At 39.4% G+C, this 23,133-nt stretch overlaps 1 protein-coding gene across 1 annotated transcript in view; it reads left to right on the plus strand.

Annotated features, from left to right (window-relative positions):
• Nucleotides 1-21,904, plus strand: part of rftn1b (raftlin, lipid raft linker 1b) — a 121,447-nt gene extending 99,543 nt beyond the window's left edge. The window contains exons 8-10 of the mRNA XM_005744026.1: nucleotides 10,457-10,560; nucleotides 15,883-15,958; nucleotides 16,689-21,904. Of these exons, the coding sequence (XP_005744083.1) occupies nucleotides 10,457-10,560; nucleotides 15,883-15,958; nucleotides 16,689-17,336 (828 nt within the window). The 3' untranslated portion in view covers nucleotides 17,337-21,904. The remainder of the gene's footprint in view (nucleotides 1-10,456; nucleotides 10,561-15,882; nucleotides 15,959-16,688) is intronic.
• The last annotated feature ends 1,229 nt before the right edge of the window (nucleotides 21,905-23,133 follow it).

Below are 23,133 nucleotides of genomic sequence, written 5' to 3' on the forward strand. Positions count from 1 at the left end.
TATTCTCTGTCTTTCTTTTTTATGGACCACAGGGTGCTGCAGACATTAGCACTGCTCTGTTTCCTTCAGCTAATTCTGTCTCGCAGTCCAAACGCATGCTTGTTAAGTTAATTGGTGACTCTAGGTTGGCTGTAGATCCAGATGTGAGGTGGATAAAGCTGTTAGTTGTCCTTACAACCAGACTATGCTGTACAAGCACCCTATCAAAAGATGATTGTTTACCGCTATATTAAGGTATAATGTAACATCTCTGACCAGATATTCAAAACTAGTCTTTGTAAGGTACAAATTAGAGTACAAATGAGCAAGCACAAATGGCAGTGCCATAGAGTGACAGGCTGTACCACCAACAGTATAGTAAGAAACTTTATTTTTGTTTGATTGATTTGACCATTAATTACAGGGGGGGCGGTTTGATTCCCCCCTGCCTGCCTGATTGTCCTTGGGCAAACCGATGAACCTTGAGCCACTTCCCACTGCAGGTCAAATACCTCCCAGTGGGACGACTCATTTTGAAACTCTTTGTCGAACTTATCTAAGGTTTACAAGCACTATATTTGTGCAGCGTTTTTACCATCTTATGTGTCTGACTTAAGATTTTAAAAGGATCAAAAAACAGATTTTTAAAAGCTGGGTTTTGTTTTATTTTTTCAAGAAAAGAAAGCAATCTCGAGCACATACCATTTGTAAACAGTTTTTGTTATTCCTTTTGAAAACTATGGATATCATGGTACAACTGCCACTGAGTAAAATGTTCTCTTCGCCACTTCAAACACTGATATTGCCTGCTTGCTCACGCCTTGATCCCAACAACTCCTAACCCAAAAGACAAACCAGAAAATCTGCAGGGGGACTTTAGAGAAAGTGTCTCCTCCTACAGAAAAACATTAAAAGTTAATATCAGTGAAGTTCAAATTCTAGGAATGGCAGTCCAAAGTCAAAGGAAGCGAAAAGGAGCTTAAGAGCGCCAACATTGTTGTCACTCATTCCAAGAATTCACTTGCATCCCTGGCTTTGAAGAGCAGCGCTTCACAGACTCCAGAAACTAAATGATGTCTAAAATGGGATTAGGGCCCCACATCACAGCATCAGTATGGCAGTAAGGAATCTTTGAAGAAATGGTTTTAACACATCTCAGAAACACACACAAACACACACCTATTGTGTCTGTGCTCAGTCACTCCTATCGTCTGGCAATCAGGTGCACACAAAATCCATCTCCACCGAGTTCAATAGTTTACGTTTCACATTTTATTTGTTCCGCTCGTGGTCATGGACTTTATTTCGACGGCCCTAGAAACAAAGGATACAAATTATAAAATTACATATTAAAAACATCTGATTTGGTTTATGTTCTGCGAGAGCTGTGGCCTGTGGCCTGGATGTGTACACGTACTTCAGAGAGACGATCGTTAATGTGAATCACCTCTCCATGATATCTCTATTTCCTCAGACTGAGGTGAGAGAAGAGCTGACCTACATAGAAGGAGAGTAATTTGCACTGTTCCTGCAAGTGAGAGGTCGCACCCGCTCCGTCAGGCAATGTGTCGATGATGCTGATAGCTGCAGGACAGAGGGAGAGGTTTAGGCTTATAGGGTGCAGTTTCTGTAAGGTATACAAACAGTAACATGTACCATGTAACAAAATGATAGCATTACTAAATGCACCAAATACTATTTCAACATCTTTGTATTTTTACTTCACTGTTTGTATTGCCTGGAGACTAACCAATGATCTCCTTGCTTCCATGAAACACCTCTCTCCCTTTAAATTTCTCGGATGGTTTCCTTCCAATACATTTCGTATCTCTGTAAGCCCCCAAAATGAAGGACTCAGTTGTAGAGTTTTCTTTTTCTTTTTTACTTACCAATTAATGGTCTCTGTCACATTGAAGGGTTATGGAAAACTTAAATCTAACAATTAGTTTCATCGATGCACGATGAAACTAAAATCAAGCACATTTTGTTCAGGTCAGCTTAGCCACAATCCCAGCAGATTTACTCATCTCAGTGACAGCCCAGCTCAGCTGAAGGCTCAGTTTATACCCTTCTACACACCCAGTCTATACTTCTCTGTAGTCAAGTCAAATCAAGACACATTTATTTGTACAGCGCTATCCAGATAATCCAGTGTACCTTCCAGAGAGATGAAGTGGAAAACAAAGAGACATTTAAAACATCTATGCATGTCACGATATGTCACTGTCACATGTCACATGCACTGCAAGAGCTTCTTCCCCCACAGTCAGAGCCCTCAACTCACTACCACCACAAGACTGATATACACATACCTCTACAAACACGCTACAATACTCACCAAAAGACTCAAAAACAACAAAAACTTTCACAAATCCACTACAAACTGAACCTGGGAACAATATGCTTATTTGCACACTCAGTCACATAGTTACTGAACATACATCTAAATTATACTACATTTGCACATTTTGCATCTTGCACATCTTGTCTTCGTCCTGTCTCGTGTATAATATCCTGACAATAACTTGAACCTGGTATTTAATGCCTACTGCACAATCCACTTTGTATTGTCTCTGTCCTGTCTTTGTTTATTGTACAGTTAGTATTGTATAGTTATTATTATAGTATTGTATAATTAGTAATTAGTACGTTTTGATCCCTTCATTTTACCAAAATTTAGCATGTTATTTATTTGTAATTCCTAGTTTTATATCTCTTGGAGATATATCGTTTATATACTTATAAACCATGGGGGGCTTGGGGTGAAACAGCACACTGGTTCGGTACGTTGTATACTGTGTATACTCTTGTATTGACAATAAAGCTCTTCAATCTTGAATTTTGAAAATAATCATGATAGAAAAACAACAACAACAATTAAAAGTAAAAAAAAAAAAACAAGACTAGAGTTGCTTCTCATGCTCACAGATGGCTAGTCATATATATCTGGTGCGCTAATGTCTGCTGTAGCCCAGGTTGTTTCTGCTGCACCCTTTAAAAAAGCAATGTCAAAGTGGTGATTAAACTGTGGGAGAACCCCGTCCTCTATGTTGTGTCCCTGGGACAGCTGTTATACTCTGCCTTGTAATGACTAAATCTTCAGACCATATGTGAACACGGGGAACCATCCACTAGACACGAAAACAAATCGAGGATTAAGTTGCAGAGGAAGTTGGTTCATTGATCAGCAACTTCAAATAACACATTTTAAGCCCAGATTTAAATTAAATAACAGTTTAGCTTTCAGGTGTTTGTTCCACATGTTGGAGCCATAAAAACCAAAAGGCTCTAATTCTGAGAATATATAGAAATGTAATTAGGTGCAAGTCCATTTAGTGCAGACTTATTTTTAAAATCTGTCTTTTGAGAGACAGGACATCGATCCAGAGATTTGGGAAATGGAGCAAAGTGCTCGATCTTTTAGAAGCTTGTTGAAATTCTAGCTGCAGCATTCAGATGAGCTGTAAACAAGTTTTTCTGTGTCAGCTTTAGACACACTATTTAAGCCTGTTGAGAGTCACAGTGCATGTACAAGCCACTTTGCAACACATGTCAACCCCAGCTACTACATTTTATTGTAGTTTCGATCCATGTCACATCTGTTTCTACTGATGCCTGCTGACTGTACTGTACTGTTCTTTACTGTGGGTCTATTTCGGTACGGCAGGTAGATGTGCTCCTGTGTGAAAGGGAGGTCCTAGAGCTGAAAATGCTGCCAAATAATGCAGATAGAAATCTGTTGCCTGTACTGTTCCTAACTTAACTACAACTTCATAAAAAGTGGCTCCACATCAACCAGCCATAGCAGCGAAAGCTTCTCAGGTGATTATATATTCAGGCCGTACAAATTTGGTTCAGTTAGTTATTTCTTTCTTTTGGGAAACCATGCACAAAAGCAGTATCTTCTGTTTCAGATTTACCAATTAGCTCAATAACCTGTATTCAGTTCAGTTTTATTTATACAGCACCAAATCACAACAACAGTCGCCTCAAGGTGCACAACAGCACTCCCTCATTTAATCTTCCCAACTGCGATATCATAAATAATAATTAGTTAAATATCAAATACATTTTAAGTACTTTCTACCCAAGCGTAGAGCTGCCACCCAGGCAAAAGAAAAATAGAGCTATATCACATTATAACGTGAAAAGTTTATTGTTCTAACAAAATACTTTTCATTTTTGTACAACATAATATCACGTTATTACAATATACATAATTATCATGTTCGTACAATATAATATTTAAATTGTAAGAACGTGAAAGGTTTTTCGTTATAACGTGATAATTATGTGTATTGTAATAATAACGATATTATGTTGTACAAACATGAAAAGTAGATTTTTAGAACAATAAACTTTTCATGTTATAATGTGATATAGCTCTGTTTATCTTTTGCCTGGGTGGCAGCTCTACGCTTCCGTAACTTTCAGTAACTTTCACTGATAACAAATAATTTCACTTTCACATTTGTAATTGTGGGATTTTCCTTGTAATACCAGATTTGTCTCTCACCTCTGCCAATGTATTGTAGCATGAAGGGGTGATGAGAATAGAAAAAAGCATTATAGGAAAATAGGTGTCAAGTTCAAAGTGTCTGAAGTATCTGAAATGAATCCCTTCTGATGTGTTTGTACGTGTCTGAGTTAAGTCAAAACCTTCACTGTTTGTTCCTTTCCTCTCCAGTTGTCTAACTGAAGAGAAAAACAGCCTTTCCTATCACAGTTGTTCTCTTGACCTCTCTTTTTTATAACATAAAATAATTGAATCTGCTTCTTTTAAAGCTGATGACTTTTCTGATCTTAGACTGATTTTTAATTGTCAGCTCCAACCATCAAATGGCCATATTTTCTGTGTCTTCTAAAGTGCATAGTAAAAGCCCTCACTGACATATGATGAACACTAACATCTGCACCAGCTGATCCTTTGTTTGCCCAACCACCTCATCATGTGTTATCAGGTTACATGGCCTAGTCTTGACTCAAAAGTAGGCTAATGCCTTATAAAAGCCAAAGATTGAATGCACTCTGTAAGCTTTATTATTGTTGCAGTAATCCAGTTTTAAGCTCAGGAAAGGTTCCCCGAGGGACAAGGGAGGAAAGGAAGAAATACAATTATAAAAGTAAATGCACATAAATGATAACAGTAGAGTAATGGCAAATAAAATCAATTAGATAATATTAAAAATATCTTGTTTACCAATGACAGATAGTATTGTTAAAGACTGTGTTGCACAGTCACAAGTAGTACTAAATGGATCTACTGATTATATTCTTTCATAAATGTATGTTTTGAAGGTCAAAACTGAGGCTTTAACCTCAGGAAAAATTAAAAGTTGAACATTAGTGTAAAAGTGAACATGAAACATGATTTTCTGTCTGTTAAAACTGCATCTTATACCACACCCCTAACGTCATTAAGTTGCCTTTGTAGGTCTTGAAAATGGGTCATTATCTCTCAGCCACCAATGCCCCAAAACACCCTGTTTGTAAAGGTGAAATACATCTAACAAAGCAGCATTATGTGGTGCCTGAAAACACACCGGACATGTGACGCGCCTTAATAATTGCACTTTGTGTATGCTCAAACATAACAAAGTGGACACAATGTGCCTGTTTTATTAGCACCAATGGGTCTGTCTGTAGACGTACACTTTCTAATGTCACAATGCGTTTTTATGATTTGAATTTTTTGAAGTCTTTAAGGACCTCTTGCCTCTACTGGAGGAGCATGGTTGCATGGTAGCTTTTCCATTAGCAAGCTGACAAATTGGACATGAAAAGCATCTAAGACCAGCACTCAATACGCTGCTATTCAGTGTTTTAACACTGAAGACAATACCTTTAAAAGTCAGCTAAAAATATTGAATATTTGACTTTTGCGATGAAGGCTGCTGACACTCAGAAAAGGTTGTTACAGGGCTTTAAAAAGTGGATGCTGAATCTTCTGTTGCTGTGACAACACACCGGGTTGAACGAACCTATCAGGAGCTGCAGAATCTGAATGTCTTTTTATTAAATGGTATTTGCTTCATTATTACTGGACTGAGTCTGCAAGCCTTTTGACCTCGATTGCCTTCAAATATAGTCAGAGACGGTGAAAAACAGAATTATGGGCTGTTATGTTGTTCAGAGTCAAGGGTTTAAAGAAAAAACAGCCGAGCTGTGTTTTCGTACCACTGATTCACAGAGTGCACGCTAAACATCGAGCTGATGTGAACCCTCGTCTGCTGCAGGCCCGAAAAAATACTTTGTCTAAAGGTCTATGTTCACAAAAACTGGGTAGTATATCCCCGTGCCTTGTCTGAGAGTGGTAGAGGGGAGGTTAAACAGCAAGAAAACAGCTTTTAAAGGCTGAGAAAGAGAAGGACAGAGTCCTTCATTCCTGCTAAGATAGCCCAGCTACCCTATTACAGGATAAGGCGTAAATGTTTTTAGAAAAAAATGGATTTAATTTTAACTAGCTTTGACCATGGCGGTTAAAATACTTCTTCTCTGTCCTCTGACTGTGTGGCCCTCCTTTATAGTCACACTCAGATAACATCGAAGGCAAAGATGGCGGTGTGATTGCTTTGTTTTTCAGCCTCACAGGTTGGTGCTGGAGTGCTGATGCAGCGAGGTGGCCCTGCATAATAAGTCAGGGAGAGCAAGAGCCACACTCCAGGGACTGTGATTAACTTTCACCCACTCCAAAGAACAGCAAGCCATTACAGAAAAATTATTTCTCAATTTACTTTCTGGGCAGACTTTGAAAGAGAGCCCGTTTCTGGGAGTGGTTCCAACATAAACCACCGAAAAATGTAGATGCACCGCTCCCTGTAGGAACTTAGAAAGTAATGCTTGTGTAAATAATGTCTGGAGCTGTGTCTTGTATCCGAACGATTAGCTCTTTATAACCTACAGCTTGATGTGTGGCTGCTTTAGGTCTGTTTGTGCATGTTGCTTCACTCTGATCAATAAGAATCTCTGGAAGAAAAATGCAGAGTTGCATAATGGGATGGGTTTAAGTGTTTTTGCTTGAAGTCTGTCTCGTAGAAAACAATGAGCATTGTGTGCTGATCAGTCTTTTTGTCAGTGATGTGCTCATTCTTCTGTATGATTACCATGAAATCCAGTCGCAGTCAGCAGAGGGTAGTAGTGATATAGTCACAGCAGCTGGAATAGTTTTGTAAATTATCCAAGTTTCTAGATGTGGAATTATAATTAATCAGCTGAAGTTATATACACAGACTGCATTAGTCGAGGTAGTGGTAGAGGCATTAAAAGTATCAAAGTAATAAACTATCGAAACACTTGAGCTGAGTATTTTTAGTTATACACAGTGTGCATTAAAACAACAAATGCTGGCCATAAAAGCTAGTCAAATAATAGCATTTCAGCTGTAGCAGCTGTATTAATACTAATAGTAGTTCATGTAATAGTGGTTGTTCACATTTAGGGGATGTGGCACAGCAGAATTGGTTATCTAGTAATCTCAAAGTTGGTAGTTTGATGCCTGGCTGCCCTTGAGAAAGACACTGAATCCCAAATTGCTCCTGTTGTATCCACTGGTGTATTAGTGTGAGCGTGTGAAAGAAAGTGCTGCATGAATGTCTGTCTAAACGTGGCTTATACGAAAAACGCACTTTGAGTGTTTAGAATAGCGAAGCAGCAAGTAAGTGCCAGTCCATTTATCATTCTCATGGTTGTTTCTTTTATTCATATTTGTGTGCGATTATCGCACAATAAGTTAGTGTTTCATGGTGTGTTAGCATTGTGATCCCTTAAAAGCTGACCTGTTACTTGAAACCAGCCTGTACTTTTGGCTCAAGGGGATTACTTTTACTTACTCTGACCTCATTATTTAATAACCTGGCTATGTTTAATGTGAGTGTCCACATTAAACATTGGAGAGAAAATTTGAAAGCTCAGTAGATCAGCGTTGGTTAAGCGTTGGTCACATTTAAGAGTTATTTCCCAAAATATGAATGCTACAAAACAAAATCAAATTCTTACAGTAAATATGTCGTGACGATAATGTCTTCTGCACAGTGGTCACTTTTTACTGTGTATACATGTGTGTTACATCATTATATAATGTAACCATTGTATGCCACCGCTCAGAGAAATAGACCCAAAAGCAGAACAGAAAACAGGCAGGATAAAAATAAAGTCAAGTACGCCAGGTAAAAGTCTCTTACAGGGTGAAAAGCAAGCTGGCAGCCAAGAAAAAAGAGGCAATATGAGCAGAAAAAGTTAAAAAAAAATACAAACAGATGAGGAAAAAATTGCCATGCTGAGGGAAGGTGCATAAATACAATCTAACAAAGGAGGGAAATGTTGCCGGTGTATATGCAGGGACTAATGAGGGTGAACAGAAAGGTGGGAAAGTGTGGAAGGTAGGAGTGTCAGGCCTGAAATGACATGTGAGTCAATTCATGATAACAAGCAAATAGACATAAATGAACAACATAACAGCAAATCAGGACAATTACACATGACAACTGATAAGAGCAGAAGAACTAATATTATGAGTCCTCTCATTCACTACAACTAAGTGTGACTGTTGCGATTACTTATATCACAGTTATTTTGTGAATGCAGAAAAATGCAATCATATCTACACAGCCTACAAACCCATTATACAACATAAATGTCTTAAACATGCATCATTTAAAGGCCATCAGGGGGGAAATCCTCTGGTTTAAAAAAACTGGTTATATAGAGGTCTGTGAAGTAAACAACCTTACCGGCTCCCTTGTCTGTGTCTACCTCAGTTTCTCAATAAGCTCTACTCCTCACTTTGGGACTTCATATGACGGTGGCCATTTCCATCTTTTATATACAGTTTATGGCTGTAATCTCTGTTTTTTTTAAAGCCTCTCAACTCTCTCATGCCATACAACCAAAAAAGTTTAGTCCCAAGACTACGTTTTTAATATTTATGTTACATGCAGACGTCTGTGAGAATTCAAATAAGAAATAAGAAAAGTGTGTGGCCTCTAGATTTCCAACTCGATCTATTATCATAAAAAATAATTCATCACCAGACAAACACTATCACCGGCAACATTGCAGTGGACAACTATATACAATCCCTGCTACAAAGCAGGGGTAATTAAAATAGACTGCCTTCAGAAAATGGCATGATTAACATAGCTCATTGATTTGTTTTTGTACTATTACCAAACAAAGGAAGAGTTTTTAAAAAACAGCTGGTCTGCCTCTGGTTTGGATTTCACTGTGAAGCCTATATTCATGAATTTGCGGCAGCTCGTTCAGTGAGAAAGGGACGCTCGTCTGGCACAACATCTCTGTGACGGAGGCTGAAGAAAATTTTCGCTGGTGCAGCTTTAAATAGAGAAGAGCCTCATCTTTCTCATTACCATGACGTCTAATGCAGCATGTGTAGGTGTGAAATATTCTCAGGTCTCTTGTACAGATGATCGCTGCACTATGAATAGACCCTGTGGAGTTCTGTGGTGTAGTTTATTCATGTTCGCTGCCTTCTTGACTCAAATCAGACCTCACACTGCACCACTGAGCTTAACAGTCTGGAAATGATGAACTGTAACGGCTTGAATGCTCTTTTGTTTTATTTTTGCCTTTCAAGTGATCTTAATTATACATAGCCCCTAATTTCTAGGAGTCCTGGTGAAGATGGGGTCTTTCTTTGAGGTGTTTAAATAAGTAGTAAATCTGTTGGTGTGTGTGTTTTGCATGTGTGTGTGTGCGCGTGCAAATGCATTTGTTGTTGAAGGTGTAAAAAATCTGTCTGACACGCGTTGCGGTTTTTCATTTTTAGAAGACGTCTAACATGGCACGATGGCAAACCACACACACTTCCTCTCACAAAAGCGTGTGTCCATGAATTTGTGCGTGTGTGTAGGTGCGTGTGTTTTCAACGTAGCGTTGAGAACGTTAACGTTGAATAATGTGCCCCCCCACCCCGAGCCTAAATAAGCTCCTGTGTTTGATTTAGATCCATCACTCAGACAACATGGATATGGTTCATTTAATTGTATTTTAATAGCTCAAATGGTATTAAAATGTTTTCACAAAGTGAGCAGTGTCACATGAGTAGTGTGTTTGCTCAAGGACTTACAGTGCTGACAAATACCTGTTGGGAATAGAGATGGTTGCAATGTTGACTCATGGCAGCCGGGGAGTTTCTGTAGCACTTGATTTATGTCTCAGTTTTTATTCTTTCCTGTGTCCGCTGCGGTTGAAAACCACCTTTCAGACATACATGGTATGAAAGCCATCATATCTGAGAGGGAGGCAGTTTTTCTAAATGAGACTTGAGTTCTAAGCAAAGCTGACAGCTCTTGATTGCATTTCATAGCTTGATGCTTCACAGCTGTAATCACAGTTGCACTCTGGAATATAATATGCTCGCTTATGTGGCGTTTAAGGGATAAAAGATCAGGATTATGTGCATTTTTAGGGCTGTTTGAGTTGATTGTAAGTTGTAATGGGCATCTTATTTTCTCCACAGGGTTTGCAGGTCAAGGCTGATTATGTTCCTCTGCTTCAGTCTCTGGCCACATATGGATGGAGGCTTACTTGTGTGCTACCAACTCCTGTAATCAAGACTAACAGGTAATCCCATTGTCTGACTATTAAAGGGGGATCAAGTAATCTGTGACATCTAATGACCTCTGTTGGCAGCCAGGAGGAACTGCAGCAACTATAATGATGAATATTCCTTTAAGTCCATTTACAAGTGTGAACTAGAGCTGCAGGATTTCAGTGTGTTCCAAGAGGTTAATACTTACAACTACATGTATGTATATATTGGAATCTAAAATCTGTTTCGAGAGTTCTACACATTAGAAAATAAACACTGAATCCCATTTCCCTAATATAACCTTGTCCAACCTAAAAATGGTTTATTTTACCCCATATGTGTGCATAAATCTCATGGAACAGGACTCCAACCTGGCCCACTGGACAGCTTTAGAAAATGTGAAGGAGGGGACTGATTTTGAACTTTTAACTGTATTTTAACTGTTTTATAACTTTTCCTACTAATAAAGTTTAATATCCCTGCCATAGAGATACATCTAGCAACAGGTTGTCTCCCTTAAACGACACACTCATTAAAAGAGTGCAGGCTTATGTTGAAGGTGTATATAAAACAAGTAGTTACAGCATTTTTGCTCTTTTTGCTTCATTGAGGTGAAGCTGATCATAACTTTTGCAGGAATAACTAGATTAATTTCAGTAGGTAGCAAAGTAGTAACATAATATCTCACCACGTGTAACAAAAGAAACATCAAATGGAAATCTGGGTCTTGTGTAAAAAGCTTATCGTACAAGTTAAAATTCACATCTAAAGTTATAAACTTGTAGTTATATGCTACATTCCTGTGAAAGCTGGCACATGGTGCGATATATAATATGCGCAAGTTATTGCACAAAGAAATATGACAGTTCTGGCAGAAATTGACCTAAATCTCTGCTAATGTAGGCTGAGCTTTGAGCAGCGCAGCAGCTGCAGCTCTGACTGTTGATGGAAAATCTCTTCACAGAAATGTAACGGTTCCTCATCTAAGCCTGTGCTGACTCATCACTCATCGCTGCTGTATGAGTGTACATCCGCTTATGGTCAAAGGCCTCGCATGCTCTCAGTCACACTGAAGGCTTCACTTCAAAACAGAGTTTGTTCCACAACACGCAGAGGATGATTTGTGCCGTTTGTGACATCCAATTCCTGAATGTTTTAGTCGTTTATATTTTTAACATTGTTGTAACACAATTTTTAGTTTGTGTGCAACAGACGTTAAAGATGACTCAGTTCACACATAACATTGTGAAGACATGAAGCCAATATAACTCAGCATTTCCTGTAAATTATCTACCTGTTCCAATCATTTGATTGCATTTTATTTAACAAGCTACCAATAATTGGCAATGTTTGTGTGTTAACCTCTGATGTGAAAGACAAGAATTCTCAGCCTCCTAATTTAGACATTTTCTTAGCATTACCTGATTATTTATATCTCCCACTGTGGTTTGCAGCGCTAGAGAAAGCATATGACAGGGTGCCCCAAGAGAGGAACTTTGCAACAGTAGCAGAAAAATATGTGAGGACGGTGCACAACATACATGAGGACAGGGACTCAGAGCCATCAGGAATCTTCTTCTTTGCAGTGGTGATGGACAGGCTGACAGATGAGGTCAGGCAGGAGGCTCTGTGGACTCTGATGTTCACAAGCAACTTTGTGATCAATAGTGAGAGTAGGGAACAGGTGGAAGAGAGCCTGGAGAGGTGGAGGTATGCTCTGGATAGAAGTCAGTAGAAGTAAGACGGATATGTGTGCGAATGAAAGAGACAGGTGTAACAGTGAAGATGCAAGGAACAGATGTAGTGATGGTAGACGAGTTTAAATGTCTGGGTCAACAATCCGAAGCAATGAAGTGAAGAAGAGAGGGCAGGGTGGAGTGGATAGGTGTGAACAGGGCAGCAGCAAGTGGGACACGGTTGGGGCACAATCTGGTCTTGAGGCCTGCTATAATGTATGGTTTAGAGATAATGGCACTTACAAGAAGACAGGAGGCAGAGCTGAAAATTTTAACATTTTCATTGTGAGAGACCAGAATGGACAGGATTAGCAATGAAAAGATCAGAGAGACAGCTCAGGCTGAGTGATTTGAAGACAAAGTTAGAGAGGTGAGGCTCAGAGGAGGGATAGTGGATATATTAGACTAATCTGCCAGGCCGGTAAGAAAAGAGGAGGACCACAGAGAAGATTCATGGATGTAGTGAAAAAGGACATGCGGAGGGTTGGTGTGACAGAAAATGAGCCTAGGTGTAGGGTGAGATGGAGGCAGATGATCCACTCTGGTGAACCATAAAGGAACCAGCCGAAAAAACCCAACCAAAGGAATACAAGGTGCACGAGTCCCCTGATATTACAAAAGTGTGTATGAGTTAGTCCCATGTGGTCACAACTGATATTTCTTATTTTTACATGTCAGTTTGTGTGATGAACAGCTCAGCAGGGTCCCTATGCTTTGTCATTTTTGATATACAAAAAGCTTCAAATGCTTGCAGATCACATGCAACATGTGCCAGAAATATCTTGATATAGTACACGCAGCCCCAAAATGCCATGTAACACTAACCTCAGCACAATGTCTCTGTGGTGCTACAATAAAACACATCCGCTAAAGTAATCTTTTTGAATCATGAGCCATGTCCAGATGCAGGGACAGGACACAACGTGTCACATAGTGTCAGGTAGGGATCTCACTGCATTTGGATGCTTCCCATCCCAGCTGATGAATTTTCATTCAAGTAAGGGCTCCATCTTGGGTAAAAAGTTTTAGTCCAGATTCTCTCTTTCTGTCATGCCCCTCAGCACCGAAAAGAAGTGGAAGAAATACGAAAAAGACTCCAGATCACGCCATCTTGATTTGTCAAACTTAGACTGCTGGCATCTAATTTATGCACCCATTTAAATTTAGAAAGCAATTTAATGCAGAGCAAGAGCTGCAGATAACTTACAGAAGAATCACTTAAGAATAATCTCTCTGCACCCAGTATGAGGTTCAGTATGGGCTTGAGGAATGACGTCAGCTGACAGTAATTCTTTTAATGTGTATACAGACACGAAGCATCGTTTTAAGATCGGCTTTGAATAATGTGAAGCTGTCCTTTCGTAATATAGGGTACTTTGATGTATGCAGTAATTCTATGAGTGCAGTTACCGATTGTTTGCTCTGCCCCCACCTCAGCTGGTCATGTTTGCTGTTGTTACACTGCATCGCTGATTAATTACCTCTATTTTTTCATCCTGTGTTTTTTTCCTACGGCCCCCTCTCTCCTCTCTTTCAAAATGCCACAACACAACAGCACAACATGGCTAATTAATCAGAGTCGGCCTAGATACAGTACAAGACAGCGCTCATTTCTCTCCCTGCCTGAAAAACATTTTGCGCTCCAAAATAATGGTTGATGATCTATTTCAGATTAGCAGTAGTCATTACACTTGTTTTTGTGCTGTCGACTCCTCCATTTTTAAACGCAAAATTTGCAAATGCATGCTTTGCATAGTGTGAGGGTTTCCAGGCTGCACTTCATCTGAAGGGTTCAGATAAGTGTCACTGATCTCAGCAGCGTCTGAAATTAATGCTAACTGGTGCTCAGCGGCTTCTCCACACAACATTAATTCATGTAGTTGTCTCAGAGCATGCGTTCATGTTCTCCACATTCAATTAATGTAGATGGTAATTACATTTTAAAGCCATTAACTACAGTGACTGCAAATTTCTCTACATTAACTGGGGGGGGGACAACAACAAGGGAGACAAAGAAGGTTCTGACGAACTTGTTCGTTATTGCAGGTATCCAAACGTATTAAAAGCTTAATATCGGGAATAGTGTGTGTGTTTTACACAGTGTGTTAATTTTGTGGAGCAAAAATTTGCTCCACTGGTGTTTGATTGCATGTGTCAGGTTTTTTTTGTTCTTTTTTTATTTCAAGAGGCAATTTCCAGCTGAGTTCTGTAGCGGGCTTTCCCCCCTTACAGATGAAGCCACCAGCAGGTACATTTACACATAAAAAAAAGGCGCAGGCTATTGCTGTTCTGTATAGCTTCAGGTTATAATGGTGCAGCTGACACTGACAGCCAAAAGTAGGTTCAGTAAAGGCCCGTGATTTTCTAAGCCATCCACTCCTTTCTAACTTAATGGGCTGGGGCTTTTTGCTGGAAACTCCAGCTAGTTTTCAGCTTTGATTCACCAGTAAGCCATTCAGCATTCTTGACAGCTTAGAAAATAGCTTATGTATAAATGGTGGAAGGAAAGAGGTAATGGAAAAAAAAGAGGTTGTGGTAGGCTTTGGATGGTTTAGATAGTAAGCCTTCTGCTAAAGGAGTCTCAAGTCTATTTGATGTTGGGAAGGGGGAGATTTGTAGCAGGCTCCTAAGGTTCTGCAGTGATCATAAACCTGCCATCTTTCTTCAAGTGCAAAGTTGAGCAGGCGGCTTAAGTTTAGAAAGCATCCGACTTTTATGCCCATGTGTTATTGAACCTGTGGCAGATATTATCACGGGACATATCTCCTTTTAAGCCATATCCAATCATAGCAAGAGAAAATGGATTGAATAACACAGAAACAAACAATAAAACTGTCACAAAACAGGCTGTCACATGAGATAAGAGTTAGAACTGAGCGGGCAGCTATTTACTGAGAGCACAATGGGCTGAGAAAAGGGATGCACATGACAAAATATGAGCAGACTGGAGAGTGAATGTGTGAGACAGGAAGCCCACTCAGAAACAAATCTGCATTTCCTGCCACAATTAATCTGTCAGTACTGTGCGAGTACTTCTGCAGATTATCCTTCTCAGAACACAGGAGTGAGACATGTGCATGGGAAGAAGGATTATGTCGGGGGAATACAGAAATAGAGAAGAAGTGCGTGTTTAGAGCAGCAGAACATGTTCATAAGTTGCAAAAAGGCAGGCTGTCTGCTTCCATGTGAGCTGCTTTTCTGCATCTTTCAAAGGCAAAGTGGAGAAATGATACTTACAGATGACAGCAGGGAAGAGGTTGGGCTACAAATGTGTGCCTATATCCTTAAATGTCAGATAAGAGTGTGAAGCATGAGCAGTGGCCGGCAGTTAATTTGACTATCTTGATGAATGGTCAGAAAGAGTGCGTGTTATCTCAGCATTTTACTCCAATCAGTTGTGCATATTTATCTTGGATTAAGAAAACACTTTTTCAAGCACTCAGAAAGAAGAAAAATGTTGAAATAAGAAAAATCTGTCTGTGCATTGCAGAATTTCTAATTGTTTAAACGTTGATAAGTAAAATGTTTTTAAAAAAATCATGTCTTGTTGAAGATCCAACAATTTCAGCTGATGGTCTGTTCTCTTTCCCTTTCTCTTTTTGACCCCGTGTCCTTTAGTGATGGAAGTCTGTCCACCAAACAGATTGTTTTCCTGCAGAGGCCCGTTTTAGGCCGAAAGAGGAGGGAATCAAAGGTACGTGACCTCACATTCCTCTTTGTATCTCTTGGATATCGTGGGATCTCCCACTAGTCGTTCTGTCACCTGCTCTTCATACATCCAAGGTCAACATCACCTTTTGCTACCTCCAATTCCACAATTTTTGTTTTAGCTGGCCAACACACAGCACTGGATAAATGTGAACCAGCACCTCTTTGTTTTAGATATAAGGCGCTCTCTAGCAACAGACAAGTGTGTTGTTTTGGGGAATGAGGCTTATAATTCTTTCTTGGCTAGCCTAAATAACAGTGATAACCTTTAAAGCTAACCTTTGTCTGCAGTGGAATGAATCTATGCTGATGCTTTCTGTGACCCGAATTTAAACTGGCATCACAGCAGCAAATTTAACAGAAGAGTCAGGGATTTGCTTTCTTTTTTGCTTTTTCTGTGCAGTTTATCACTATCCCTGCAGTGTGTGTGAACCCTTCAGAAGTTGTTCAAGTAATTGAGGACATATTGCATTCAATTTTTGCCTGTTTGTTTGGTCAGTCCGAAGGCCTCAAGGCCACCAGTAATTCCCCTCACAATAGCCTCAATTTCCTTCTCTGCATCAATGAGACTCGTCTGAATTAGCTAGTTATCCCAGCGCTATATTAGATCTACAGTGATCCATTCTTAATTAAGTCTGCCTACACTGCTTTGTGGCCAAAAGCATATTTGCAGAGTTACAATGCATTCCACTAACATACTAATGTAAATGTTTCAGAAATTAATCTTCAAGCCCCGAAGCAAGTCCAACAAGAACTGCATCAAAGATAGTGCAAAAAATAAGAAGAAAAAGAAAACAAAAGTTGAGAAGGAAACAGAAGATCCCAAGCCTCTTGATGACAGAGAGAAGGTCGAAAAGGAAGAAGATAAGAGTAGGGATGAAAAGGCGAACACAGCAGAGGGAGAGACAGCAAGAGAAAGTGAGACAATGACAGAGAGAGAGGCAAGGTGTGAGGAGGATAGAAAAAATGATGATGGTATTGAAATCAGTATGGAGACTGTCACAAAGAAAGATGGAGGAGCATCGACAACAGACAAAGAAGCAGAAAATGGCACTGAAGAAGAAGCACTGGATGGAGAAGGATCAAAAGTGAACGGAGAGCCTTCTGAAAACAGAGAGTTCAAGGAAGTGATGAAAACCGTTGCAACTGTCGAGAGCAAGACCAAAGAAAAGGAGGACGAGGGCAGAGCGGAAGTTGAAGTTGTAATAGAAAATGGGGTAGAGACAGATGAGGAGAAAGATGAAGGTGGAGATAATGCAGTCAGATGCAAAACGGAAGAATCAGTACACACGGAAATCATTGCCAAGGAGATTGTGGTTGATCCACAGGCCACATGTCAAAGCCCAGAGGAGACTCAAGAGTAGCCCCAGTTGTTAAAGTTAAGATTCATTCCCCACCCTACCAGTCCCCATTCCTAAGAACTGGTTCCCAGTGTTGTCCCTAATCCAAATTAACGGGGCTTTGGTCCCCATCGCTGCAGCATTCTCCAAACCTCCCATTGCTCATTGATGATACCCCCCACATCCTAACTCAGTGTAGCTTGGAAAGAACTTCATTTAAAACCACACATACTGAATGTATATACTATCTAAAACAGGAAATGCTGATGCGTGGTAGTCAGGGTGGCGTCGCTGGATGAGGACGACCAGAGCACTGAGGAGGATGCCAAAATCAGAGCATGTGCAGAATGAAGCTAACATTTAAAGGCCTGGTCACCCAGCATTTAAAATGTTTTCTAATGTGGATTCATTTTGATTACTGGATTTATTGTTTGCGAGGAGTGTTGCTGTTGACCAAATTGCTAAGAGTAAGATCAAACACTGTCTTGGACTCACTGCTAAAGGCGTTCCCCAAAGAAGCTTATTGGTAGCTATCCGTCTAAATTTACATGAATTTAGCCTCATCTATCAGACTGTAACCTGCTCCTGATAAATTGAATGGTTTGTTGACAGTTTTAGTGAAGCAGTTTATAATGCAAATGCACCTTTTGAAAAAACTAAATGAACTTCTTTCTTATTGACAGCCAACCTAAGTTATATTTAGAATAGCTGCTAGCTTAAGAGCTTTTTTTTACGCTCCCAGTGATGGTTTAAAATGCTGACAGCAAAACAACAGGGAGCAGACAGCCCAGACGATCTTATATTAAAGATGAAAGACGAAATGAAAGAAGCTGATTTAGTTAATGTGACTTAACTAATGCATTTAGCTAACAATCTAGCAGCTTCTCAACAAGAACTGCTGCTACTGCAAGTTGCAAATCTTCTAAAATCAGGTATTCAAAAATGAATAGATTCACTTTTTTGTGTTACTTCCTGGTGTTCCCAGGCCTTTGACAAGGCCAGGGGCTTTGCATTATTATTCTTGTTGCAGTCCACTTGCAACTTTTCAAATAGGGTTAAATAGCTAGCCTAAATGATGTTGTTTTACACAAACACAAATACATATAAAAGTAAGTCCTAACAGAGAGAAAACAGAGCATGGTGAGCTTTTCCTGTCTTACAGCGATAAAGTTACCTGTTTGACCAGCTCTTACTGCTTTATGAAGCTGTGAAAACAGAAAAAAGGTAGGGTCTTGGCTGCCTCTTTAACCCATCTGACAATGTAAAGGGCAAGTAGGCTTAGAAAAACATCCTGAATCGTCCTAAACCCTGCTCTCGTGTGAGTTCGAATGTGAAGGGATGAGAAAGCTCATAGAGGTGATGGGAAAGGCATTTGTTGCGACAGGCAATCCAAAGTAGGCTGAACAGATAATTGTTTACGCTGAGCTCTAAGCCATCAAGTGCTTCAAACAGAGCCGATAATCACTCTTTGGTGTGCTCACCTTGCATACAGAATGTTCCATATTCAAAGCCAAGCTAGATAAGGATGTGAAATTCAGCTGAATGTTTGCACCTCGAGGGCCGAACTCATATTCAGAGTTAGCTTTTACATACAGGAGATCTATTCCTGCGCAAAGTTGCATTTTTAATTACATTCCAGTCAGTCGCTGAAAATGAAAGTAGTTGTCAGTGTGGAAACGAGGTTAAGCTGTGTGGTCAGAACATGTCGTAGCCTCGTTGTTTATTGAGACCAGATTTGAGAGGTAGAAATTGAAATAAAGAAGAAGGCTGCAGTAAAAGAGAAAGACCACAGAGCATAAGAGAGTCAAATAAAAGAAATGGATAGGCTCATTTAAAGTAACAGCCGTTTGTGTCCCACATTCCCTGTTGAGATTTCCTTCATTATTTTACCTCCAGCTCTTTAAGCACCTCTTACCAGACATCATTTCTGACAATAACCAAGTCCTAATGTGCTGTTTCATGGCATCGTGTAGCTTTCCATTTTAAAAGGTGGAACAGGAGGGGAGGGAAGTGGCAACATTCACGGTGTGGAGCTCTCATTAGCTCACTAATGGATTTTGTCAGTGGGGTATCTGTCAGTAATCATGCATTTATAATGGGGGTCACTTATTGGGAGGAGGTATTGACAGCAAAACACCTCAATGTGAAGCAAATAGCCTTCATATTAACAGTGATGTCATGGGGAATCATTTGCACTGAGGAGGAAGAGTTTGTGTTAAAAAAAAAGTGTTGCATTTTTGCAAAGAACTTATATCTCATCACAAAGATGTCAGAAAGCCTATTTATTAAAGCGTTAGCATTTGATTTATAAAGAACTTAAACTACCTTCTGTCTGGCTTTATACATAGTATAATTTGTCACAATTTGGATATTTTGTTTCATGAGAATAAATGATAGCTTGGTCAAGAAAAATGGATCCTTCCTGGAGAAGAAACTCTTCAATTACACACAAGTAAGATCGATTATGCTGAATAAGTGCTCTCCTTTCGGGAGATTAATCCACCCGCCGCTGAGATTTTTCAATGTAAAATGGCAGATGTTTTTGTGTAGAGTAGAATATAAAACTGTGACCAGTTTAGCCTTATCACTATACTGTAAATGGCCCACAGTCTGCTATTAGAAATGTCTTTTAGAGGCACCATGGTGATTTAAGTGTTTGTTATAGTCAAACGGGAACGTTTTGCTACAGTCAGTGTTGGTATTTTGAAGATGTTGTTAAATGTTTTATTGCTGGGATTCAGAAGGACAGGATAAAGATGTGTGTGTCTATATGAAGGTATTATATTTTGGATCATTCTTAACATGTTTTGAACACGTGTTTTTTTTATTGTGAATGTTCTGTTTTTGGACATTTTTATTGTGGGCTTTGTGTTGCCTCTGCTAAAGCTTGCAAAAATGTATCGCTGACTGACGCTTCCAGCTACCTCCCGAGGGCCGTTGTGGGTTTTGAACTGAGGGGTCGCTGCATGCGTGACCCCCCCTGAAGCATATGCTCCTTGTCCTCTCGCCCTCCACTATGACGGAGACCAGAACTGTGAGCGTGAGGTCATCGCTAATGGCAGACGAGGTCAAGGGTCATGTTTGAGCTAGAATGGATTTTCCACAGCTGTACACAGGAGTTTGCACGAGCACGTGACAAATAACCACTCCGATATTGAATGAAGATATGAAGTCATATTATAGTCACATTATAGTATTCTCTTTTATTTTCTTTCCGTCTCCTTAAACGTCATCGACTCAGCTGCTTTTGACTGTTTGAACTTTAATAAGCATAATGATAAGCAAGAAATATTTAATGCCACCTCTTGCATCAGAGAAGCTGACGAGCAAATAGGACTCAGCTGTCACTTTCACGGTTTTAGTCGGAATACAATAAATATAAATTATGAAAGGCAACACCAAAAGGCATCTTTTGAGAGCAGACAAGATCTTTATGAATATTTGAGAAATTCCCCTGTTAAATCCTGGTCAGCTTATTTCCTCAGATTGAATCAATTTTTTCTTTCTCCCCAGTGTCACGCTAAACATTTTAACTGTCATCCATCTGTTTTATGAATATGAATTTATTTCAGCGTTCCTTTCTTTCGCCTTTTTTGCATGTCTGCACATTTTTAATCTAAAAACTGTGACATTTATTCCCCTTTGGCATCCTGTGAAAACACATAGCTCAGATCCGTCTTTATCTATGGGAACAGAGTTTGGAAAATGAAAACGATGAGATGATCTCAGCTGACACGAGTGCTTTGTGACTCCCGCTGCATTCCTGTTGTTCATCCACAAATATGGATGATCATAACCTTGACAAAAAGTTACAGCCGGCCCTGTATCCGTCCATCCAGCGTGGGGCCGTGGCCTTAGGGGGCTCCGTCTCCCCCTGATAAGGGCTGATTGGTTGCTGTGCAGTCTAACCTCTGACATGAGTACACTCCAGAGACTCTGGGTAATTGTGATTTTTGTGGTCTACAAAAACAAAACGGAAAAAAAAAACAGAGACAGGGAGAGAAAAGTGAGATAGGATCTGACACTTCATCAGTTAAATGATGTTGAACCGTGTTAACTTAGCCGTCTGTGAAAAGAAGGAGATCTAACGTTAGTATTAAATATACGGCCCTCTCCCCTTTCTTGTAAGGAAAGGTAACATACTGTCTTATATCAGCATAATTGTCTCTGAGCCTCAATAGTGGCGCTGGTGCAATCATTCTTGGTAATGCTGTAAAAAGAAAAAAAAACGTAATGGTTCATTTCCTGTGTGCTACTATGGTGTGAAATGGGCAGAGCAGAAAAGGCAGAACATGATTTAATAGGATGCCGTCATTTATTTGTTTTGTTTTTTTCTGTGTTGTCACTTTAGCTTGCTCACAGCCTCTGCAAAATGTATTCTTAGATTTTTGTCTCTGATGTGAGTTTTTTTTATCACCTCAGCTGCCATCTTGAATGTTGAGTATCTTTGATCATGTGCCGTTGTCTTTTGCATCGCTATCGCGGAAGAAAAAAAGTATTCTTTATCTTTGCTATCCTGAGTGTGTCAACATTCCTATTGTTCATGACATCTGTACAATTTGTATATTATAAAATGATTTATATTTAATGTGTACACGTGTCCGTGCTTCTTTTATGTGAAAGTTTTAAAGGAGCCTTGCTTAGTGAGACAGCTGCAAATAAAAAGAAGCTAAGGGGCAAACATGCTAAAGCATTTTCATATATTATACTTTATTTCTAAGTATGACTTATATATTCATTGAAATAAAATAGTGAAAAGGAGGAAAAAAGCTTAAATACTCTGGTGTTTTTGCCCCGACATTAGATTTAAAATGCCCTCTTCTGCAAAACTTTCACTTCTATGTTTGTACAGCATTTCGTACCATTATGGCTTTGCTATGACTCCTCCTGTAGGCCGACAGTCAGAGCTCTTCATTAAAATTTGAAGCTAATGAAGATTCAGGTTGCAGATACAGTAAAACATAAGTACACTTACCTCCATCTGGCCTCCTGTAACAAGTAGATCTATTTGTCACCACACTGCTGAAACTGCCCTGAACCTCAGATGTGAGCTTGGGGAAAGACCTACAGAGAGCCATTACACACTTCCTATTAATCCCATTGTATAGACATTGACTGCAATTTAGCCAGAACTCAGCAAGGGACACTCATGACAAAGTGCAAAATGGAAAGTCATGAACAGAGTTAAATAGCTAAAATAATATTTACACCAAACAAAAGGTTTGAAAGCTTGTTTTTCATACTTTTTTCTTTCTTTTTTTTACCATCCAGGAGTTTTGGGTTATTATCTCAACATTTAATTCAAACATCTGAGAAAATAATTTGAAATTTCAAGTGATTAAATTAAAACATTTAAATAATCAAAAATTCTGGCTAAATTCAGTAGCAGAAGTTTCCATTCAAAAAAAGCCTTTTTGTTTCAACATCGTATACATTATATAGTATAGTAGTTTTGTGAATATAGCATTGATATGTAAATTGAAATCAAATTAATGGGTTTTTTTGTAATTGAAAAAAAAAGACAAGGAGCTAATAGTGCCCCAAAAAGACTAGGTTTTTTGCTAATGCATGCACAGCTGTGTGTAAGAAGCAGGAAGGTGTGGTGGTCAACAGTGACTGCTGTCAGTTGGTTAGAAAATCAAAATGGCAGATCGTGCAATGTAGCTGTAACTGTATAAACTGTCTTGAGCAACTTTCCTAAATAATAAAAAAAAAAAAACTCCCCACAAAATGCTCAGTTTTGGTCAACAGCTCATGCAAGAAATTCTTGCAAGCAGGCTCTCCTTTGACTTTAGAAGTCCAGGGAGTGGGAGCTTTCCTG

This window comes from Pundamilia nyererei, unplaced genomic scaffold (genome assembly GCF_000239375.1).
Source record: "Pundamilia nyererei isolate P.nyererei 1_Seehausen unplaced genomic scaffold, PunNye1.0 scaffold00138, whole genome shotgun sequence".
NCBI classification, from domain to species: domain Eukaryota; kingdom Metazoa; phylum Chordata; class Actinopteri; order Cichliformes; family Cichlidae; genus Pundamilia; species Pundamilia nyererei.